Source organism: Macrobrachium rosenbergii, chromosome 6 (genome assembly GCF_040412425.1).
Source record: "Macrobrachium rosenbergii isolate ZJJX-2024 chromosome 6, ASM4041242v1, whole genome shotgun sequence".
Classification (NCBI taxonomy): Eukaryota; Metazoa; Arthropoda; class Malacostraca; order Decapoda; family Palaemonidae; genus Macrobrachium; species Macrobrachium rosenbergii.
This window is the reverse complement of record NC_089746.1, coordinates 3,657,388-3,678,071: the sequence shown is the minus strand read 5'-3', so window position 1 is coordinate 3,678,071 and position 20,684 is coordinate 3,657,388. Positions and strand designations below refer to the sequence as shown.

The window sequence follows — 20,684 nt, the reverse complement described above, 5'->3', positions numbered from 1 at the left end:
ACACACTAAATCAGCGCAAAAATCATATAAGGAATCTCATGTATATCCAAAGAATATATGCTGACAATACACTGGAGGATTACTGCTATACAGGGTGTAGGGATCACACAATTCCCTTTTCATGAGTGGATACTTTACTTGTACCAAGTACATTATTGCAGTTTGGAGAAGTTACTTCTAAAGCATTTTGGGATGGTCACACAACAAAATCCATTGGATCAGGGTTCAGTAATGTGAGGTGTTTATATAAATCAATAATTGCACCCTATGGAAGGAAGCAAAGATTTGTAGTTCTTCATTTAAAATAAATTTCAGCAGTAATTTTGTAAGCATCCATCTGAAAGTTCTGAGCTTACAGACTAAGGTTATTCTCATCATATCAAAAAAGGTAAACTAAAGATTGCCTTCACTTGACATATTGAGAATAACATTTGTCAGCACCCTCAAAACTTTTAGATGAATACTTACAAAATTGTGTTTAAATCAATTTTACATGAACTGCAAACCTTTCTTCCCATATGGTCTGATCATTTACAGTACTTGATCACTGTTTAAGAACAATGCTGCATCATCATGAATTCCACAATTAATCAATAGAATAAAATAGTCCTTCTTGGAGCCTGATTTAGTAGAGTAACTAATAGAGGAAACAAAACATGCCAAAATTGCATCTTAATTTCTTCAGATATTTGCTTTTCATATCTTGGTTTGTCAAACAGTCTCGTACAGGTATGCTGATGAGCTTGTAAAGTCTCCGCTGAGCAAGTTTTCTGTGGCGATATCCCATTTTCTTCGCCTATACAATTGGTCACGCCTAACGTGCCAGGTCACACGAATTCAATCATTTAAACTGTGTATATATTTGTTCACCTGTTGTCAATTGTGTATCTTGTATTTCTTCGTTCACAGGCATCAAGATTATATCCATTTTGAGTTCTGTCTATTTTTACATTGTAAAGTGTACTCATTCGCTGTATATTATTGTTAATTATTATCAACCTCAGGTCACTCATGATCTCATTGTCTTTCACGGCTCGGCGCCAGTCTGCCGCTATATAAACTGCCTGGATCTTGAATAAAGTAGCAGTTCTCTTTTACCTGCTCGTTTTTTTGCACCTCTTACAGTGGTGACCCCCGGAGTAGTCCCGGAGCCATTAGCGGACCCATACGGCGACTCAGTCTTGGCTCCAGGAACTTACTCACGCCCTTAGCGGACTAACGACGGCACTGTATCCAGTGTTTGGGCGTGCTGACTCTCGTCGGCAAAATCACCAGCATCATTAACGGACTCACAGACGCGCTTCCAAGTGCGTTTTGACATGAGTACCCCACTCCAGTTAAGAGGGCAAAGAGCGAGCATGGACGCTGACATCCCCTTCCTCGTGCAGTTAACCGCTAACCTTGCAGATTTGGATGTCTACCTTCTTCCCGTCTCGCCCGCCCCCGCGCCGAGGCTCTCACGCTCCTCCACACCCATGCCCCACACGCTCACCGGCCAGGCAGCACAATCACAGCCCGCCATGTCCATAAAGCTGCCACCATTCACACAGGGGAACCCAACGTCATGGCTGTATAGAGTTGAAAGCCAGTTCAGGATGGCGGACCTAAACGACGAGGTGCTGCAGGCTGACACAGTCCTTCACGCCCTGCCGGAGGAAGTCTATAAGAAACTTGTCCCGTGGGTGTCCGCCGCACGCCCCCTCACATACCACCTCCTGAAGAAGCCCCTCCTCGAGACGTACTCCCTACCAATCGCCAAGCGGGCCACCCGCGCCATCGACCTTGCCGTCAACCCGCGGCAGGATCTAAGCGCGATGGAGTCATGGGGCATGAGCGAAGACCTGCTCACACTCCCAGACTTCGACGGTAGCAGAAAGCAGCAGGAAGTAAACCTGTCGTGGGAGATCTTCCTTCGTCAGCTCCTCCCGGAGGTCCAACACAGATTCCCGAACCCTACGCCATGCCCCTCGACGCCCTGATTCGCACAGCGCAGCACCTTACGGACTGCATGAAGGCAACGAAGCGGTTAACAGCGCCCACACTGCCAGTAAACTCCATCCAGCAGGAAGAAGGCGCGGAGCAGGAGGTCAACGTCGCCACCAGGAGGCGCCCACCGCCCCAGAGCAAGTGGAGTTACCCGGGTCTGTGCCACTACCACAGGCAGTTTGGCAAAGATGCCCAGAACTGCCTGCAACCCTGTTCATTCGCCCGTTCAAAAAACGGGGAAGGCGGCGGCCAGCAGGACAGACCGCCATGGCAGCCGAAAAACCCAGGGGCCCAGAATCATTAGGCTTCTACGTCCATGACACCATCTCCCGCAGGATGATGCTGGTCGACACGGGGGCCGTTAGATCGATCTTCCCGGCATCCAGAGAGGACCTCAAGTGTGAACCAGATCCGGCTGCATCTCTGACGGCTGCCAACGGATCCCCCATCCTCTCCTACAGCACCAGACCCCTGTCAATCTCCATCCTTGGCCGGAGTTATTCCTGGGACTTCGTCGTTGCAGACGTAGGGACCCCGCTCCTGGGTGCTGACTTCCTTGCTCACTTCAGGCTGGCAGTCGACATCGGGCAGAAGCGCCTCCTCGACACCAACTCCTGCCGGTCCCTCCCGTTGGCAACGGGACCCAGGGCGCCCACCATCTGCTCCGCCGCCCCCCACCAGTACGCACAGCTGCTGACGGAGTTCCCGGACGTGTTCAGGCCCGAGCTCTGCCAAGTCCCCGGGGCGCCAGCCAAACATGGCATCTACCATCATATAAAGACTAAGGGCCCCCCTACACATGCGAAGTGCCTTCAGGAGGCCAAAAACGCTTCGCTGAAATGGAGCAGATGGGAATCTGCAAGAAGGCCTCCAGCCCGTGGGCCTCCCCCCTCCACATGGTGCAGAAACTGGATGGCTCCTAGAGACCCTGCAGCGACTACAGGTGCCTTAACATCGCAACGGAACCCGACCACTACCCCCTGCTGAACATGCAGGACCTCACGGCCTCCTTGCACTGGGCCAAAATATTCACTAAATTTGATCTTTTAAAATCCTATTTTCAGGTACCGGTGTTACCAGAGGATATACCAAAGACCGCCATCATCACGCCCTTCGGATCCTACGTGTTCGCCTTCTCCACCTTTGGCCTGAGGAATGCCGGGGCGACTTTCCAGCGGCTCATGGACAGCATCCTGGGGGACCTGAAGTTCTGCGTCTGCTACGTAGATGATATCCTCATATTTTCCAGGTCCCACAGTGAGCACCAGAGACACATCCGGGCAGTCCTGCAGCGCCTGCAGGAGAATGGCCTCGTCATACGTTTCGACAAGTGCACCTTCGGGGTCCAGAAAGCTGACTTCCTGGGCCATGAGATATCCCCGGCAGGTGTCCGCCCGCTCAATCAAAGGTCACAGCCATCACCAGGTTCCCCGTCCCCACCTCCATCAAGGCCGTCCAGGAGTTCCTCGGGATGGTGAACTACTACAGGCAGTTCATGTCCGGGATTGCGCACACCACGGTCCCCCTGACGGAAGTTCTGAAAGGCCAACCAAAGTCCTTGTTGTGGGGACCCAGCCAGCAGCAGGCCTTCTCCCTGACGAAGGCTGCCCTCACCTAGGCAACCGCCTTGGCACACCAGGATCCCAGCGCCCCCCTCCAACTGACAACGGACACCAGCAACATCGCCTGTGGTGCTGTCCTGGAGCAGGTCATCGGTGGCGTCCCCCAGCCCATCGCCTTCTTCAGCAAGAAGTTCAACCCCCAGAGGCCCGCTACAGCACCTTCGACAGGGAACTCTGCGCTGTGTACCGAGCAGTCCGGCACTTCAAGTTCCTCCTGGAGGGCACACCATTCACAGTCTCTACGGACCACCAGCCGCTGGTTCACGCATTCACCAAGCAGGGGGACGCGTGGTCTTCCAGGCAGCAGCGTCATCTCTCAGCCATCACCGAATTCACCTGCTCTGTAAGTACCTCCCCGGCTAGAAAACCCCATGGCAGACACCCTCTCCAGAGTCGAGCTGAATGCAGTGCAGCTCAGAGTAAATTACGAAGACCTCGCCAGGGAACAGATCGCGGACCCAGAAACCCCAGCCTACCGCACCGCCATCACATCTCACATCCCTAAAGTGGAGGACGTGCCCCTCACACCCGGGGGCCCTAGTCTCCTCTGCGATGTCAGTACCGGCCAGTCCTGCCCCTTGGTTCCAGCCTCCCGCTGCCGACAGGTATTCAACATCATTCACGGCCTCTCACATCCCTCCGGCAGGACAACGGCCAAGCTGCTGTCAGGGAAGTTCCTCTGGCACGGGTGCAGAAAGACGCGAGGACCTGGGCGAAACAGTGCCTGCAGTGCCAAAGCAGCAAGGTGGGCCGGCACACACAGTCTGGGGTAAGCGAGTTCCCGCAACCGCAGCGGCGCTTTGGCCACATTCACATCGACGTCGTCGGGCCCCTTCCCCCATCAGGCGGGTCCAGGTATCTCCTGACGGTGGTAGATCATTCAACGAGGTGGCCTGAAGCCACACCAATGCAAGAGGCTACCGTCAGCGCATGTGCCGAGGCCCTGCTCTCCAGTTGGGTCAGCCGCTTCGGCATCCCGGACCACATCACAACCAACAGGGGCCCGGCTTTCCTGTCCGAGTTGTGGTCTGCCCTGGCTCGGCTGCTGGGAACAACACATCACACCACCACGGCTTACAACCCAGCGGCCAATGGCTTGGTCGAGCAGTTTCGCAGGTCCCTGAAGGCGTCTCTCATGGCCCTCTGCACTGCCGAGGACTGGAAATATCACCTGCCGTGGGTCCTCCTCGGCTTGAGGACCGCCCCCAGGGCTGACGGTGCCCCATCCGCAGCTGAGAAAACCTATGACGAGTCCCTCGTGGTCCCAGGCGAACTCGTGACAGAAGATCGCCACAACCCATCTGTGCAGAGGCTCTGTGACGTGGTCGGCAAGTTCGCCCCTTGCAAGCAGACATATACCGACAGGTCGGCCACCTTCACACCGCCAGGGCTGGCTTCCACCACTCACGTCTTCGTCAGGGATGATGCCGTCCGCCCGCCCCTGGCCAAACCCTACAGGGGCCCCTTCCGCGTGCTGGAGCAGAACAACAAGGCGTTCCTGCTTGCACTGCCCGGGAGGAATGATTGGGTATCCATAGACCGGTCAAGCCTGCCCTCCTGGAGGAGGAGGACACAAGACGCCACTGCAGCGCAACCCCTGCCCGGTCATCCTTCGCCGCAGCCAGGCCCCCGCAAGCAGCGGGCGCGTGGCCGCCCCCGAAAAAGCCCGCCCTCACCCACAGCCACACAGCCTCACGCACAGGGTGCTCCCCCATTGTCCTCACGCAGCCGTGGCACCCTTCGGCGCCCCAGCAGATATGCAGACTAATCAGACGCATCCCACGTCTTGGGGGGGGTGGTATTTGTAAAGCCTCCGCTGAGCAAGCTTTCTGTGGCGATATCCCATTTTCTTCGCCTATACAATTGGTCACGCCTAACGTGCCAGGTCACACGAATTCAATCATTTAAACTGTGTATATATTTGTTCACCTGTTGTCAATTGTGTATCTTGTATTTCTTCATTCACAGGCATCAAGATTATATCCATTTTGAGTTCTGTCTATTTTTACACTGTAAAGTGTACTCGTTCGCTGTATATTATTGTTAATTATTATCGACCTCAGGTCACTCATGATCTCATTGTCTTTTACGGCTCGGCGCCATTCTGCCGCTATATAAACTGCCTGGATCTTGAATAAAGTAGTAGTTCTCTTTTACCTGGTCGTTTTTTTTTGCACCTCTTACAAGCTCTGAAATCACTGAGAAGAGGAATCATTAATACTCTTTCCAGTGCATTCTCAAATGTTAGTAACTTATGAAGGAAAGGTTTTGTTGCTATAAAAAATATGTTCTGAGGTGGCACAGCCACCAGATAGTCTACCACAAAGAAAGACTAGCAGATGATGTTTTGGAAGGAAGAGGGGAAACTTGAGCAGATAAATGCTAGAGCAAAAAAAGTGTCAGGCAACAAAACCCTGCTTCTGTAATTCTTTTTCCATTCTGGGCTACTTTCCCCTATTGAGGCCTTTGAACTTATAACATTCTGCTTTTCCAACTGGGGTTGCAACTTGAGGAGGAGGAGGAGGAGGAGGAGGAGGAGGAGGAGGAGGAGGAGGGAGGGGAGGAGGAGGAGGAGGAAATGGAGGAAACAAAACTAAAATGGAAAACAAAACTGTAAGGACGATATATGTGACACCATTAAGTATACTCAAGGTTGTGATTTTTTTAGGGGGGGAAGTGGGGGTTGATGTTGATGACCTTGTATGTAGTTATGCTAAACAGATATTTGGAGATTATTTTTTTATTTTTACGAATAAAAAAAATTTGTCCAATCTTAAGTAGCTAATACAGCTAATGGACAGACGTGGAAGTGATTGGAGTTACATATTCCCTGAGGGTGCTCCAATTTGTGAGAAACGACTTCACAGCAACAAAAGATGTCATCTTATTATTACCTCTGTTACAAGCTGACCATCCCAGTCACTTAAAACAACATCAACTTGAACTTACCAGGGTCAGTTTCTGGCCGGGAGGAACAACAACTCGATACGTCATATCGTTGATCTCGAGGTCGAAGTCGTTCATAAGTAAGGATTCGATGCTATCGGACGAAGAAATTCTAATACCATCTGAAAAGGCCAAGGTTATGAGATTTTAAAAGGCCATAATCATGTGAGACAAAAAACACTGATCAAAACAAGGTGCCAAATACATCGCTGCAATGATAAATTTCATATTTCACCAGCTTAACGGATTTTCTCAGGTAATAAAATGTTGCAAAACTGTCATAAACATAGTCGCGAGTCATTTTAACACTTAGATTTACGGTATTGTTACTAAATGGAAAAAAAATTATATTTTCACGAAGTTTCCTTTATTTATATACGCACTGATCATTCTTTACGCTACTTGGAAATGTAATCACGAAATATATGTCATCCGTATTTCCTACAATCATTTATTGGGAACTGTACATAGAGCCAAAGCTTCACCAACACTTAACTGTCTTGAAAGGTACAACTGGCAATAAATGGCACAGCAACTAAATAATTAAAAGTTAAAATAATAAAATAAGAGACACGGTAAAAGTGTCCGTACACTAAGTGAATCTAATACATTTGTGAATCACATGAAATAATATGGTACCGAGAAGTCGAGATTGAAGCGATGATTATATGTAGAGAGAGCTTGAGGAATTTTATCTTTTTTTTTTTTTTTACAGCACTGCTCAGAAAGAGAGAGAGAGAGAGAGAGAGAGAGAGAGAGAGAGAGAGAGAGAGAGAGAGAGAGAGAGAGAGAGCAGCAAAATGAATGCCGAATGAGGAATACTTAGCGGAGCTAATTAGTAACTACTTAGGCAACATCGTTCAAATATTGAGACGTTCATGAAAGTTGGCATGAATGAGGAATTCAAAGGACCAATGTCCTACTTACTTTGAAATGCCAACATGGTGGCCATTTTCCAGTGTGCGCCAAATGGATTATAACATTCTACGTTTTATCGAAGAAAATTACTTAACTGTCCACCAGGCTTCTGTATCATTCATAATGTTTTAGACCATGATGAAACGCAAGCAATGTCTGACTTTTTATATTTTTTTCTAAATCAAAAATTATGACAGTTTATTTCATGTTCCATACCATAACAATCAAACTGAAAAAGACCAATCATGCGGTATATACCGCTTGCCTCTCCATCTGAATGACGACCTTATAAGCCGAACAGATAACTAAACAATCTGTCAAAATTGCCTACGTATAAAAACTAACCTTTGTATCATGTACAAACATAAACAACAAACAGGGATTCGAGATACGAGTGACCAGCTACCTGCGGTTCTGAGGAGTACCCTGTCAATGCCATGATCTTCATGAGTGAGCTGATTGATGAAATCTTGTACGGTGTGAGTGACAGGCCGGAGGGTGAAGCGACACAGATCTCGACGAGATGGGAGGGGCACCGTCAGCTGTGGGAGCCCGTTACACACCTGTACTGTCACACCTGGTGGGGAAAAGGCGGACAAAAAAATCAGTTTCTCTTTTTCTAGTACTTCCTGGAAAAATATTCAATACAAATGCAAATCTGGCAAGCTTTTGTTATCAAAAAGCACTTTTAACAGGAAATGGAACTCAGTACAACTCTCTTTCAATACTTTTACAATCTACACATGTTGATACAACTGAGCACAGTCAGATATGGAGTTAGATACATTAATTCATTTAAATATGAATACTTTTCATTTCACTAAAGCAAAAATTCCTACCATTAACTTTTGTATGTGAATTATGAATACAGGAACAAAATTATCCATAATTCCAATTTCATGTTATGTAGAATTTCCATAAAATCCAAGGAAAGTAATGCAATACAGAATTTGAAAATGCACGATCTTACTTTATGTACAACATAAGGTAAATGGTGAAAGTTTATAAAAAAAAAAAAAAACGCTGAAATATGTATAATTACTGTTTCCAGTGCTTCGAAAACGCACTGAACTTTCAAATATAAACGTCATGATAAAATAATCTTACAGTAACGAGAACGAAAAGGAAAAATTGCTTGCTATACTTTTTATGAAGCAGACCAAACGCAGCAATGCTTTAGAAAATCTTCACTTTTCTTTGGGGACATTAGCGAGGATCAACGTACAATAAATAAATGTAAAAACACATACATACACATTAGTTTGATATACACGAGCGTGCGCACACACACACCCATATATACATGACTTTTATCACATCACCGTGATTCATATACAAGCATTAGGCTACAAACGTCCTTTAATATCCAATTGCTCTACCTCGGAAAAATATATTATATATATATATATATATATATATATATATATATATATATATATATATATATATATATATATATATATATATATATATATTATATAATATACAGGGTGACAAGGAGATAGTCGGTCATCTGTAGGTGGTATTTATTTGCCGACGTTTCATGTAACACTTTGTTACATCATCAAGGCATAAAAAGAAAATTTACAAATTAAAATACATGGAATAAAACTAACGACTTCAAGAGAGTCTCAACATGCTATATAAATATACATTAAAACAAGACAGTTCATACCTAGACTAAAAGGTTGAAGACTGAATGATTAAAGGGAAAAGGAAAGCAGCAAAGAAAACTGGTTCAAGCCAGATACAACTGAACAGAGGTGGTGTGTGAGTTCAACTTAGAACTAGCTGTTTTATGAATAACGATTCCAAAATTAGCAGTTCGTGTGGATGACTTGTTTGGCCCAAAACAGAGAAGTCAGAATAATCAATACTTGTATACATATATTTGAATGATGATATTAGAAAATTCTGGATTGGACAATCTGCAACCAGTACGGTGACTAACACCTTTATGTGAATATCTGACCCTCAGCAATCGTTTAGTCGATCCCACGTAAGTCCCCAAATTACATCTGGGGCAATATATTTATATACGACTGACGATTATTATTGGGCAGATTCTATCCTTAAATTTAAAAATATTATGGATTTTTGGTATTAAAATGACTTGCAACATGTTAAAATGTTTTTCTATTGCAGACCTCAGATTACTTCTAAATTTATCGTCTATAGGACGTATGGGATAGCTGCATAGAGTTTCTTCCGTGGTACTGTACTTATAACAGCCGAGTGAGATAGTTTCTTATTTAAGAAATTCTTGCAGTGTTTAAAGAAAACATGAGATGGAAACCAATTATCAGTAAAATATTTGTGCAAGAAAATTATTTCTTTATGATAAGAGTCCCAAGAAGAGGTTAGAGTATAAGCCCGGTGGAGGAGAGTAAAATTGAATTTAGTTTAAAATAATAAAACAAGCGCTATAAAAGTTTGAACCCAGACCAGTAAAAAGTCTTTTTCTAAAAACGGAAGTGTTAAAATGTCATTATGTCGGAACACCAAAACATCCAAGAATGGTAATTGATTATTGTCCTCTCTTTCTAATGTAAACTTATTATTCGGATGTACTTCGTTAATGTACGAGAGGAACTGATCAGCATGAAAAGCTGATTTGAAAAGAACGAAGGTGTCATCGACAAACCGTTTATATACAAGAGGATATAAACGTGGGATCGACTAAACGATTGCTGAAGCAGATTCACATAAAGGTGTTAGTCACCGTACTGGTTGCAGATTGTCCAATCCAGAATTTTCTAATATCAGAAATCATTCAAATATATGTAATACAAGTATTGATTATTCTGACTTCAGCCAAAAAGTCATCCACACGAACTGCTAATTTTGGAATCGTTATTCATAAAACAGCTAGTTCCTAAGTTGAACTCACACAACCTCTGTTCAGTTGTATCTGGCTTGAAGCTTTCCTTTTCCCTTTTAATCATTCAGTCTTCAACCTTTTAGTCAGCAGGTGCTTTTCATGAACTGTCTTGTTTTTAATGTATATTTATATAGCATGTTGAGAACTTGAAGTCGTTAGTTTTATTCCTATTTTAAGCCTTTGATGTAACAAAGTGTTACGAAACGCGTCGGCAAATAAATACCACCTACAGATGACCGACTATCTCCTTGTCACCCTGTCCTGAGATACTGTGAATTGCTTGAGCCAACTACTTCTGTTTTATATATATATATATATATATATATATATATATATATATATATATATATATATATATATATATATTGTATAATATAACCACAACAGACATACACATATGTATATACATATTTACATTATATATATATATATATATATATATATATATATATATAATATTATACACACACACATATATATACATATATATATATATATATATATATATATATATATATATTATATATATAGGTATATTAGCAAAACAAGACTGGGATCACCCAGCCCATGGAACCACCCATTAAGAGAAACAAAGTATGAGCCATCTAGCTCAAAAGGCAAGGTTAGCAGTATCCTGTTATGAATGCAGAGCTAAAACCAACCAGCCATAAAATCTGAAACCATAGCCATAAAGGTGAGGCAGTAACAACCCAGCTGTAAAAGTGAAGTTGGAACACCCAACCATAAAGGTGAAGTTGAAACCAAGGAGCTGAAAAAGCAAGGTAGTAGCTACCCAGCCATAAAGGTGGGTTAGCAACCCCCGCCCCCCAGCCATAAAGGAGAGTTAGCAACCACCCATCCATAAAATCGAGGCAGAAACCACCCAGCCATAAAAGCGAGGTAGCAACCACCCAGCCCTCAAGGTGAGTTAGCAACCACCCAGCCATCAAGGTGAGCTAGCAACCACCCAGCCATAAAAGCAAGGTAGCAACCACCCAGCCATAAAGGCGAGGCAGCAAACACCCAGCCATAAAAGCAAGGTAGCAACCACCCAGCCATCAAGGTGAGTTAGCAACCACCCAGTCATAAAAGCAAGGTAACAACCACCCAGCCATACAGGCGAGGTAGCAACCACCCAGCCATGAAGGCAAGGTAGCAACCGCACAGCCACAAAAGCGAGGTAGCAGCCACCCAGCCATCAAGGTGAGTTAGCAACCATCCAGCCACAAATGCAAGGTAGCTACGACCCAGCCATAAATGCAAGGTAGCAACCACTCAGCCACAAATGCAAGGTAGCAACCACTCAGCCACAAATGCAAGGTAGCAACCACTCAGCCACAAATGCAAGGTAGCAACCACTCAGCCACAAATGCAAGGTAGCAACCACCCAGCCAAAAATGCAAGGTAGCAACCACCCAGCCATAAAGACGAGGTAGCAACTACCCAGCCATAAATGCAAGGTAGCAACCACCCAGCCATAAATGCAAGGTAGCAACCATCCAGTCATAAAGACAAGGTAGCAACTACCCAGCCATAAAGGCAAGGTAGCAACACCCAGCCATCAAGGCAAGGTAGCAACCATCCAGCCATAAAGGCGAGGTAGCAACCACCCAGCCATAAAGGTGAAGTAGCAACCACCCAGCCATAAAAGCAAGGTAGCCAACACCCAGCCATCAAGGCGAGTTATCAACCAGTCAGCCATAAAGGTGAGGTTGCAACCACCAAGCCATAAAGGCGAGGTAGCAACCACCCAGCCATAAAGGCGAGGTAGCAACCACCCAGCCATAAAGGTGAGGTAGCAACCACCCAGCTGTAAAAGAGAGGTTGCAACTACCCAGCCATAAAGGCAAGGTAGCAACTACCCAGCCATAAAGGCAAAGTAGCAACCACCCAGCCATAAAGGCAAAGTAGCAACCACGCAGCCATAAAAGGCAAGGTAGCAACCATCCAGCCATAAAGGCAAGGTTGCAACCACCCAGCCATAAAGGCGAGGTAGCAACCACCCAGCCATAAAAGTGAGGTAGTAACCACCCAGCCATCAAGGCAGAGTTTGCAACCAGTCAGCCATAAGGGAGGTAGCAACCACCAAGCCATAAAGGCGAGGTAGCAAACACCCAGCCATAAAGGCGAGGTAGCAACCACCCAGCCATAAAAGTGAGGTAGTAACCACCCAGCCATAAAAGAGAGGTTGCAACCACCGAGCCATAAAGGCGAGGTAGCAACCACCCAGCCATAAAAGTGAGGTAGTAACCAACCAGCCATAAAAGAGAGGTTGCAACCACCGAGCCATAAAGGTGAGGTAGCAACCACCCAGCCATAAAGGCGAGGTAGCAACCACCCAGCCATAAAGTTGAGGTAGCAACCATCCAGCCATAAAAGCGAGGTAGCCATCACCCAGCCATCAAGGCGAGTTGGCAACCACTCAGCCATAAAGGCTAGGTAGTAACCACCTAGCTATTAAGGCGAGGTAGCAACCCCCTAGCCATTAAGGTGAGTTAGCAAACACCCAGCCATAAAGTTGAGGTAGCAACCAACCAGCCATAAAGGTGAGTTAGCAACCACAAAACCACAAAGGCTACTTAGCAACCTCCCAGCCATAAAGGTGAGTTAGCAACCACAAAACCACAAAGGCTGACTTAGCAACCAACCAGCCATAAAGGTGAGTTAGCAACCACCAAAACATAAAAGGCAAGTTAGCAACCCCCGAGTCATAAAGGTGAGTTAGCAACCACCCAGCCATAAAAGCAAGTTGGCAATCCCCTAGTCATAAAGGCGGGTTAGCAATACTCCAGCCAAAAATGTGTGTTAGCAAGCACCCAGCCATAATATATATATATTAGCAACATATATATATATATATATATATATATATATATATATATATATATATATATATATATATATATATATATATATATATATATATATATATATATATATATATATATATAATGTGTATATATGTACAAACACACCCACACACACACACATACTGTATATATATATATATATATATATATATATATATATATATATATATATATATATATATATATATATATATATATATATATATATATATATATAGGTATGTGTGTATATATGTACATTTATATACATTCAGTAAGCTACAAACGTCCTTTAATATCCAATTCGCTCTACCTCGGAAATAATATATTTTCATATATGTTACTGAAGGGGAATTTTTAGTTGATAATAAGTTCGTCATCCTGTGGGCTCGAACCAGCGTAGGACAAGAACTCAGGACTACAGTGGACGATTTAACCCAAGCGGCCAGCACTTGCTGGCAAGTGAGGTATAAGTGGATATGTAGTCCTGAGTTCATATACAAATCCACCTGGTTCGAACTCAGGTGTTTGATTTATTATCAACTAAAACCCACCTCTGCCATGCTAACATATATGAAAATATATTATTTCCATGTAAGCGTGATACTAAAGGACGTTTGCAGCTAACTGATTTATATGAATCAGAGGTGATGTGATAAAGTCATATATCTAAATATAAAAACACCTGAGTTGTATACAGTACAGGTTAGCATGGTATATATACTGTATATGCTTGGTGTGTGTATATGTATATATATCCTGAGTGTGTGTGTATTTGTATATATATATATATATATATATATATATGGTATATATATATATATATATATATATATATATATATATATATATATATATATATATATATATATATATATATATATATTCAGAGAAGACATGGAACGAAAACTTATTATCAAGGCTGTCTTTTTATCTTACAGCCAACGTTTCGTAATTATTTACAGAATTACATCCTCAGGGCTGTGCATAAGAAAGATAAAAACATTTGTACAGTCTTGAATACATTTAAAATACGGTGATGTAAGAATAAAGTGAATTAAAAATACATATATATTCAGAGTGAAGACGGACTAAATGGAAAAACCACACATCAGTTAGGCTAAATACAATTTATCTTAGCAGCCAACGTTTATTTAATTATTTACAGTTGAATTTATAATAACGACTCGTTATTTATAAAACAACTTGTACCATCCATAAATACAAGTTGTGTTATAAATAACGAGTCGTTATTTATAAAACAACTTGTATCATCCTTAAACACTCTTACATCTGTTAGTCAATTGTATTTAGCTTAACTTCTTTCTGTGGTGGCTTCTTTCCATTTAGTTCCTTTGCTGTCTCATCTCTAGGTTGGTTGTGTTTTTATTTTTATTCATTTTATTCTTACTCAGTAATATTTTAAATGTATTCTAAGACTGTACTTTGAAATGTTTTTATCTTTTCTTATGCTCAGCCCTGAGGACGTAATTCTGTAAATAATTACGAAACGTTGGCTATAAAATAAAATATAAAAAAAAGACAGCCTAGTGGTCCTTCTTCCTCTGAATGTTACCTGAAGTGTCTCCCTGTTCCTGCATCACTATATATATATATGTATATGTATATGTATGTATATATTATATATATATATATATATATATATATATATATATATATATATATATATATATACACATACACACGGCTGGTTGGTTGCAATTTCCTTTATTTCAGGGTGGTCAATACCTCATCGTTATGGTATATCGATTATATATCCTTTACGGTTGGTTGGTTCCAAGGAGAATATAGGAATCACTAACCATAACGATGAGGTAGAAACCACTGAAATAAAGGAAGTTGCAACCAACCGGCTGGTTATATTATATATATTTATATATATATTATTTAGGTGGTCATATATATATATATATATTATATATATATATCGATTCAGTAGGGAAAGGCATCCTCATCATCTACAGTTTATTTTCGGTTGACGTTTTGGTTCCAAGTCGCATTTTCAAGGCTATAAAATATAATATAACCATAACATCAATAACAAATTAATGCAATGAAACAACAGCTCTTTCTGAAGTAAAAAATATTTAAAAACAAAACACATTCCGTATATATATATATATATATATATATATATATATATATATATATATATATATATATATATATATATATATATATATATATATATATATATATATATATCGATGTACTCCACAATGAAAACGAAGGAGAAACCTGAGGAAACGGAAATAAGAGTTCTTAATTTGTGCCATCAGTTTCGTCTTCCATCAGGCCTCTTTCGGGGAACTTTATTGACTAATCAGTTGAAGAAAAACATATAACGGACTTATGTTTACATTTGACTTCAAGACTTACATAAAACATAAACGTGTGAAAATGGTTAACAGTGCTTACAGCTGTTACAGGATAATATAATATAAAATTTAGATTGTCTAGTACATAATTCGTCCAACAGAAAAGGTTAACAGTCTTATTACATTCTTTGCAAGGAATACTGTATACAATATTGTTTGAACTGGGCAGGTTATTTTTAATTAGTTTATTTCTCAACATATTATTATCTCAAAATATTATTATATTTAAATACTAAGTTAATATCAATAGTTTTTAAAATTGGCACTGCAGGAATGAAATTAGGATGAAATGGTAAACAGAGCATATTCTTAAGGTCTTTGTTAACACTGGTTGGATTGTAATGTCTTTTTTGCTTTATTTTTACAAAGCTCCAAAAAATATGGAGGGTAACATAATAACTCTACTATTTTTTATCAATAATTTTAAATCCCTCTTGAAAGAGGAACTGATGCAGAGACCTATCACAAATCTCATGCCGAACCTGAAAAAAAATGGGTCGAAAAGTTTGTCATAAATTTTGGATAGCAAAGCATCTCGAAAAAGAATGCGTCGCTAGAAACAAGGTGTTATAGCTTATTTCACCTTGCAATGGTCACTATTTGACTGAGTCCATATAATAATCTTCAAGTCACACTTCGATATCTGCACAAAAGTAGTACAGAACTATGTTAATTGAAAGTTACAACAACAGTCATTAGATTTACTCCGCCATCCTCTAAACACAAGGAATATTATTGGTATGCTCCTACCACGAGACAAATACTGCTTCGGTGTGAGACTAATACTGAAGAAACAAAATTAAGACAAATCCACCAAATGCTACTGTTTTGTAAAAATTAGGGACTTTCTGTAATAAGCTGCAGATCCAATTAACAATGAAAAATTAATTTCTGGGAATAATACACATTTTTAATACCATCTGGGATTTTTCCGAGACTATGATTTTCATACGTAACAGGTTAATAATGCAGATGATCTATGATTAGTGGAGAGCATTAACGATGTCAACAATGATAACTACTTTAAAAAGATATTATATTTTAATTTAAAATTACACCTGCAGCGATGGAAGAAATATGAACACATCCCAAAACTTATATATAAAAGAAAACAGCTATCCGAGCATTTTGTGTGACAACAACAAGGCACGTTGTCTGCAACAGTAAAATAGACGCAACATTCCCAAGTACTTTTACAAGTACAACTCCGTTACAAAACTGTTTAAGATTCGCTGCATCTCAAACCTCGGACAGGTTACTTTTGAACGGAGGATACGCAGGAAGTTATTCAGGACTTCCCAGCAGAGCGCTTCGCATATTTCGGCTTCCACTTGTGGTTTACGGCTCGTTCGTTCGTGACCAAGGTCACGTCCATTCACGTTACAAAAAACTGAGAAAAATCATACTTAACTTCAAGGAATACTTAACTCAGTAGGTGATACTGCCTTCCATTTTTGCCTCCTCTTTTCTATTCGGTGCGTAACTAGTTTCAACGCATTTCACAGAAACCAGTCTTCTCGAAACAGACGCTGGTGCATAGCCTCACTGAACAGGATCTCACACTATTGCAGTATGAATATTTCTTCACCTAAATGCAGACACCTTGAGAGAGCGCCGCCATGCAAAACTGCTTGCTTGGTCTATAGATTTATCGCAATCTGCTGCTCGTGCAATTAAATGAAGCGCCCTAAGGCCATCACTCAGTGGTGCCTCAGCATTTTAATGAAATCTATCTCTCGTCACTGAGGAACAATAAGCGAAAACTCGTTCTTTTGACTAAGTTGCTGCTTTATTCTACTGAGAGAGAGAGAAAGAAAGGAAGTAGGACTTGCGTGGCGACATTTCACACAGGCCTTTTGCGCAAGGTGATGATGACGACGACTTAAATGCAACGAAGATAATACTTCTTCACACGTACTACATCAATCACACGTAACCTAGATTACCGCAATGACAACGAGAACGAGGGAGGAGATATTTCAAGACCACCGTAACACTCTCTCAGTGAGGCATCATGAATCCTAAAATGTTAATCAGGAATGGTTTCCTTTTCCATTAAACGATGTTTCAGTTTCCCTAATCCCAAAGTAGTGACGCTAACCTCTGACCTTCTGCAAATAAATTCAAAATCATTCCATCCAGCAACAGAAAACCTGCCGCTTCTATTTCGGCAGAGATTGTCTTAAAATAAAATATTTAATTCCGCATCAGGTTCAGTTTGTCGTTCTTTTCACACATTCACCGATGACCTTTTCGACTGAGTGACCCTCCCCAAGGGAGGCAGCAAAAGAATTTTGTTTCGACGACGATCCTCTACGAAGGCATCATGACATCCTAATCAGAATCGAAATATAATCTCCATCTGCTCATATCTCTAACAAGTTTAAAAACTTTTAATGACCCAACCATACCAGAAGGAAAAGAGAGAATGGCAAAAAGGAAAGACTGACACGTAACGAGGCAACCAAAGGGCATTCTGATATTCAGAAACAAACATTAACATTAACGAAATCTCCTTGGTGTTCACCTAACATCTGATGACCAAACATATCACTTATCAACGAATTCCCTTTACCTTAGGCATAACTGCCCCCGGATGGGATTCGAATCTCTATCTTTACTTTGGACACAGTCATGGAGTGTCGATCTATCCATCCGGCTATCAAGAGATAACCGAATTCTATGTACATATTCCTCACGAGTTCAAGTTCTGTACTGAGCAATGACATCAATCCATCTCCACCATGACAACTGACTGATTAGTGTAACGGTTCGCTGATAATGAAGTTTTGTCACTAATACACAATTAATATTGGATTCACTTTGCCTTGGGTATAACAGACTTACAAATGAGCTATCATGGAGAAGAAGGGTTGATTTAGATTCTCTGTACACAGCCTGATTTCGACAAGAAAATGCACAGCAGAGTCGAAATCAACTCTGCTGATAGCCAAATCGGTAAGTCTACTTTCTATCACTTTATCTAAACCACAGAGACACTGGGATATTTTTTGTTTGTTCCATCCTTACTGAGTCCTTACACCATGAGTCTCACACTGAAAGAAAAGTTAATGCTAGAATAAACAAATATGGGAGTTATTACACTAGTATAAAAGTTGGCCAGAGATATGGTTTTGCTATGTCTCCATGGCTGTTCGGTATCTTTATGGATGGAGTAGAGAAAAGGCAACTTTCGTGAACGAATGAGAAGTGACCAATTTTTGCAGACGATTCAGGGTTAGTTGGTGATAGTGATGAGAAACTGAGAGTGGTAAAAAGTTTTTGGTAGTGTTTGAGAGGGTGAAAAATTGCAGGAATGAATCAAGTGATCAAAGTAAATAGTCAAGGGGATAAAAAATCATATTCAGATAGGTATTTGGGAGTAAATGTGATAGATAATGGCAGGATGAGATAAAATGTGAGCCACAGAACAGGTAAAACAATGAAGGAAACAGGATCTACGCTAGACGTTTGGCGGAGAAGTGTCTATGAAAGCCAAAAGTTGATTTATGTCAAAAGCAAATTCCAGAAAGAATACAGAAGCTGCTGAGAGGATATATTTGCGTATTATATAGGGAGTACGAAGGGTTGGAAGGATGATAAATATACATAGATATACCAAGAGATGTGAAGAAGTCGAGCATAGAATAAAAACATATATCAGATTATTATGTGGTAAATAGGGACGACAATGTAGGATTATATATTTTAAATGGGTCTATAAAGCCTCAGTTTAGGGAAAAGGGAGCAAAGGTAGATAGCTCGATGGTGTGGAAGAGGTCTTGAAATGAAAGGTCCGCAGCACCCAGGGAACGACAGAGGGCATGCAATAGAGTGAAAGGTGGAATGTGAAGGTTAACTGATGGGCTTGTGATGAGCCATCTGTACAAAACAAATAAAACTGCCTTTGCTTTACAATTTACTCCACAGGAGGTTCAGCTTTAATTCAGGAGCTGAAAGATAAATGTACAGTACCTTTTGCCTTGTTGTTCTCCGGAGCCACATGTACTGGGAGAGATGGCTTACAGATGGCCACACCTTGGGTCACACACTTAAGGCATGTAACATTAACCGTAAAAAGTGGAACAGTTGTTTCCATCTTTTTCACAAAAAATATCAGTGAGACAGGAAACAGCAATAACTGCAGGTAGGAGATAAAACCAAAAACATTACAGAACAACAAATGTATCTAGTTATTCCATAAAGGATATATCACTAAACGGAAATTTTTCAACGTCATTATCGAGTTTTCGTAATACTTAGTGGCCACACATTAAAGGCCAGGGCCTCATTTCAGATGTCTTCCCAAATTACAGTGGAACGACCAATTTCATACGAGAAAAGATTAAAGATTAAGGATGACAAAAACTGTCCACCAAATGATTTACCTGCGAAAGTACAAATGTTTAAGTACACCTTTGTTTGTTTGTTTGTTTAAGGAATATTAAACCGAGTTTCATGGAATTCCTGATCTCTATACTTGATGGAAAAAAAAATAGAGTTTTAGAGACTGGGGTGCCTTGGAAAAATTGTGGTGTCCCTAAGAAAATTTTTACGTGCATCTCAGTCCTCGTGCAGCTCCCAGTCCATGACAATAAGAAAATACGAAGTAATATTTATGGCATATTATGATCTCATATAAATGTATTATTTTTTATAACAAAACAACCTACCTTACTGTTTTGAAACCGAGTATCAGCCACCTATAGAAAGGAATGGCTGAATATACTTCAGAGCGCAGCTATCCTACAAAGTTACCTCACGAGGAATGTTGCTTAATTCAGAGAACAAAAAGCCTGTGTTAACCTTAACCTTCGACGACAACCTGACTGTGATCCTGAAATAACTTCTTTAACCTTATCCAATAAACTGGAGGAATCCACAACATCAAGATTAAGATTAAGATTAAAATACTAGCTTTTGTTTATTATAAACTATTGGTTTTTGTCAAGATGAATAACATTAACTTTTCATTTTCATCTAAATTATGTAACTGCAAGTGTGACTGCCACATAGTAAACGCTGCAATATACTAAACTGAAAAAAAGGGCAAAACCTTAAAGTGACAAAAGCTATTACAACC

General features: G+C 41.4%; 1 protein-coding gene across 3 annotated transcripts in view; it reads right to left on the bottom strand.

Annotated features, from left to right (window-relative positions):
* Nucleotides 1–20,684, bottom strand: part of MCU (mitochondrial calcium uniporter) — a 617,067-nt gene that overhangs the window by 69,327 nt on the left and 527,056 nt on the right. For all 3 annotated transcript variants that reach the window (XM_067104777.1, XM_067104776.1, XM_067104778.1), the window contains exons 3-4: nt 7,879–8,049; nt 6,558–6,676 (exon numbers count right to left, since the gene is read on the bottom strand). In XM_067104777.1, coding sequence (XP_066960878.1) covers nt 6,558–6,676; nt 7,879–8,049 — 290 coding nt within the window. The remainder of the gene's footprint in view (nt 1–6,557; nt 6,677–7,878; nt 8,050–20,684) is intronic.